Source organism: Bombina bombina, chromosome 1 (genome assembly GCF_027579735.1).
Source record: "Bombina bombina isolate aBomBom1 chromosome 1, aBomBom1.pri, whole genome shotgun sequence".
Taxonomy (NCBI): domain Eukaryota; kingdom Metazoa; phylum Chordata; class Amphibia; order Anura; family Bombinatoridae; genus Bombina; species Bombina bombina.
The window spans coordinates 326,440,060-326,444,137 of record NC_069499.1 but is presented as its reverse complement, the minus strand read 5'-3'; the positions used below and the strand labels follow the sequence as shown (position 1 = coordinate 326,444,137).

General features: G+C 40.9%; 1 protein-coding gene across 1 annotated transcript in view; it reads left to right on the top strand.

Moving 5' to 3' along the window:
• Positions 1 to 552, top strand: part of ERCC3 (ERCC excision repair 3, TFIIH core complex helicase subunit) — a gene marked incomplete in the record, with an annotated part of 196,538 nt that extends 195,986 nt beyond the window's left edge. Inside the window, 1 exon segment of the mRNA XM_053698101.1 lies at positions 27 to 552. Coding sequence (XP_053554076.1) covers positions 27 to 161 — 135 coding nt within the window.
• Positions 553 to 4,078: the final 3,526 nt, after the last annotated feature.

The window sequence follows — 4,078 nt, the reverse complement described above, 5'->3', positions numbered from 1 at the left end:
AATATTAATGTAATTTGTTTACACAGGTCGCACGACGTGTGGGCACAATGAGTTCCATGTCAGGGGCAGACGATACCATTTATATGGAATACCATGCACCACGAAACAAAGGAGCTGCAGGCAAGCATGTGCATCCACTTTTTAAACGCTTCAGGAAGTGAATCCAACTCATATTCCGTATAGTAGTATGGAAATGTAAACAGTACTAAAGGAGGACTGTATAGATTATATTTTTCATTATAAAGCTATGACCTCACTGTGCGAGGTTGTATATAGGGTTGAAAGAGTATTTCTGCAAAGCTGCAGAAAGTGACGTAATTGAAAATGTATATTCTTGTAAACAATAAAAGTAAATTTTTTGTTTCAGATACTTTAAGCCTATATATAATAGGCTAAACAATCAATATAATTTATTAAAAAAATAATAAAACCTCACCAAAGAGGTTTAAAATAAATATACATTGTGCTCTTAGTATCTAAGCATGTGTTTATTTGTGTAGACTGTTAGTTGTATTGTATTCTTTTTGCAAAATAAACTTATTACAGAAAATATTCTTTCTCATTGCTTACATTTTTATGTGGTTATTGTAAGTATTTTGACATTGAATCATCTTACATATTACGCTTGAAAAGGAAAAGAGTTTAGATTTCTTTCATGTAATTGGCAAGAGTCCATGAGCTAGTGACGTATGGGACACACACTCCCACCAGGAGGGGCAAAGCCTCCCAAACCCCAAAATGCCCACAAATACACCCCCCACCACACCCACAATTCAATTTCTTTCATGTAATTAGCAAGAGTCCATGAGCTAGTGACGTATGGGATATACATTCCTACCAGGAGGGGCAAAGTTTCCCAAACCTCAAAATGCCTATAAATACACCCCTCACCACACCCACAAATCAGTTTTACAAACTTTGCCTCCTATGGAGGTGGTGAAGTAAGTTTGTGCTAGATTCTACGTTGATATGCGCTCCGCAGCAGGTTGGAGCCCGGTTTTCCTCTCAGCGTGCAGTGAATGTCAGAGGGATGTGAGGAGAGTATTGCCTGTTTGAATTCAATGATCTCCTTCTACGGGGTCTATTTCATGGGTTCTCTGTTATCGGTCGTAGAGATTCATCTCTTACCTCCCTTTTCAGATCGACGATATACTCTTATATATACCATTACCTCTGCTGATTCTCGTTTCAGTACTGGTTTGGCTTTCTACAACATGTAGATGAGTGTCCTGGGGTAAGTAAGTCTTATTTTCTGTGACACTCTAAAGCTATGGTTGGGCACTTTTTTATAAAGTTCTAAATATATGTATTCAAACATTTATTTGCCTTGACTCAGGATGTTCAACATTTCCTTATTTCAGACAGTCAGTTTCATATTTGGGATAATGCATTTTTATATATCATTTTTATCTTACCTTAAAATTTGATTTTTCCCTGTGGGCTGTTAGGCTCGCGGGGGCTGAATTTGCTTCATTTTATTGCGTCATTCTTGGCGCGGACTTTCTTGGCGCGAATTTTTTTCTTCTGTTATGTGTGATCAGTCCACGGGTCATCATTACTTCTGGGATATAACTCCTCCCCAACAGGAAATGCAAGAGGATTCACCCAGCAGAGCTGCATATAGCTCCTCCCCTCTACGTCAGTCCCAGTCATTCTCTTGCACCCAACGACTAGATAGGATGTGTGAGAGGACTATGGTGATTATACTTAGTTTTTATGACTTCAATCAAAAGTTTGTTATTTTAAAATAGCACCGGAGCGTGTTATTACTTCTCTGGCAGAGTTTGAGGAAGAATCTGACAGAGATTTTTTTACTATGATTTTAACCGGAGTCGTTAAGATCATATTGCTGTTCTCGACCATCTGAGGGAGGTAAAGGCTTCAGATCAGGGGACAGCGGGCAGATGAATCTGCATTGAGGTATGTGGCAGTTTTTATTTTCTGAATGGAATTGATGAGAAAAGCCTGCCATACCGTTAAAATGACATGTATGTATACACTTCAGTATTCTGGGGATGGTATTTCACCGGAACTACTGTGTTAAAGGTCACTAATCCTTTTAATAACTATTCTCATGTTAAACGTTTTTGCTGGAATGTAGAATCGTTTACATTGCTGAGGTACTGTGTGAATAAATATTTGGGCATTATTTTCCACTTGGCAGTTTTTTGCTTTAATTGTGACAGTTTCGTTTCTCTTCACTGCTGTGTGGGAGAGGGAGGGGCCGTTTTTTTGGCGCTCTTTGCTACGCATCAAAAAATTCCAGTCAGCTACTTTTATATTTCCTGCATGATCCGGTTCATCTCTGACAGATCTCAGGGGTCTTCAAACTTCTTTGAAGGGAGGTAAATTCTCTCAGCAGAGCTGTGAGAATTCTTATAGTGACTGTGAATAAAAAACGTTGTTTTGTTTTCTTATGTACAAATTTAATTAGTGTTGTTTTTTGCTAATGGGAACAAACCTTTGCTAAAAGTTGTGTTGTTTTAAAGTTTGATGCTATAACTGTTTTTCAGTTCATTATTTCAACTGTCATTTAATCGTTAGTACCTCTTTGAGGCACAGTGCGTTTTTTTGCTAAAAAAGATTATAACCAAGTTGTAAGTTTTTTTGCTAGTGTGTTAAACATGTCTGACTCAGAGGAAGATATCTGTGTCATTTGTTCCAATGCCAAGGTGGAGCCCAATAGAAATTTATGTACTAACTGTATTGATGCTACTTTAAATAAAAGTCAATCTGTACAATGTGAACAAATTTCACCAAACAGCGAGGGGAGAGTTATGCCGACTAACTCGCCTCACGCGACAGTACCTGCATCTCCCGCCCGGGAGGTGCGTGATATTTTGGCGCCTAGTACATCTGGGCGGCCATTACAGATAACATTACAAGATATGGCTACTGTTATGACTGAAGTTTTGTCTAAATTACCAGAACTAAGAGGCAAGCGTGATCACTCTGGGGTGAGAACAGAGTGCGCTGACAATGCTAGGGCCATGTCTGATACTGCGTCACAGCTCGCAGAGCATGAGGACGGAGAGCTTCATTCTGTGGGTGACGGTTCTGATCCAAACAGATTGGACTCAGATATTTCAAATTTTAAATTTAAATTGGAGAACCTCCGTGTACTACTAGGGGAGGTCTTAGCAGCTCTCAACGATTGTAACACCGTTGCAATACCAGAGAAACTGTGTAGGTTGGATAAATACTTTGCGGTACCGGCGAGTACTGACGTTTTTCCTATACCTAAGAGACTAACTGAAATTGTTACTAAGGAGTGGGATAGACCCGGTGTGCCGTTCTCACCCCCTCCAATATTTAGAAAGATGTTTCCAATAGACGCCACCACTCGGGACTTATGGCAAACGGTCCCCAAGGTGGAGGGAGCAGTTTCTACTTTAGCTAAGCGTACCACTATCCCGGTGGAGGATAGCTGTGCTTTCTCAGATCCAATGGATAAAAAATTAGAGGGTTACCTTAAGAAAATGTTTGTTCAACAAGGTTTTATATTACAACCCCTTGCATGTATCGCGCCGATTACGGCTGCGGCAGCATTTTGGATTGAGTCGCTTGAAGAGAACCTTAGTTCCTCTACGCTAGACGACATTACGGACAGGCTTAGAGTCCTTAAACTAGCTAATTCTTTCATTTCGGAGGCCGTAGTACATTTAACCAAACTTACGGCTAAGAACTCAGGATTCGCCATACAGGCACGCAGGGCACTGTGGCTAAAATCCTGGTCAGCTGATGTTACTTCTAAGTCCAAATTACTTAATATACCTTTCAAGGGGCAGTCCTTATTCGGGCCCGGTTTGAAAGAAATTATCGCTGACATTACGGGAGGTAAGGGCCACGCCCTACCTCAAGACAAGGCCAAAGCTAAGGCTAGACAGTCTAATTTTCGTCCCTTTCGGAATTTCAAGACAGGAGCAGCATCAACCTCCACTGCACCAAAACAGGAAGGAGCTGTTGCTCGTTACAGGCAAGGCTGGAAGCCTAACCAGTCCTGGAACAAAAACAAGCAGGCCAGGAAACCTGCTGCTGCCCCAAAGACAGCATGAACCGAGAGCCCCCGATCCGGGAC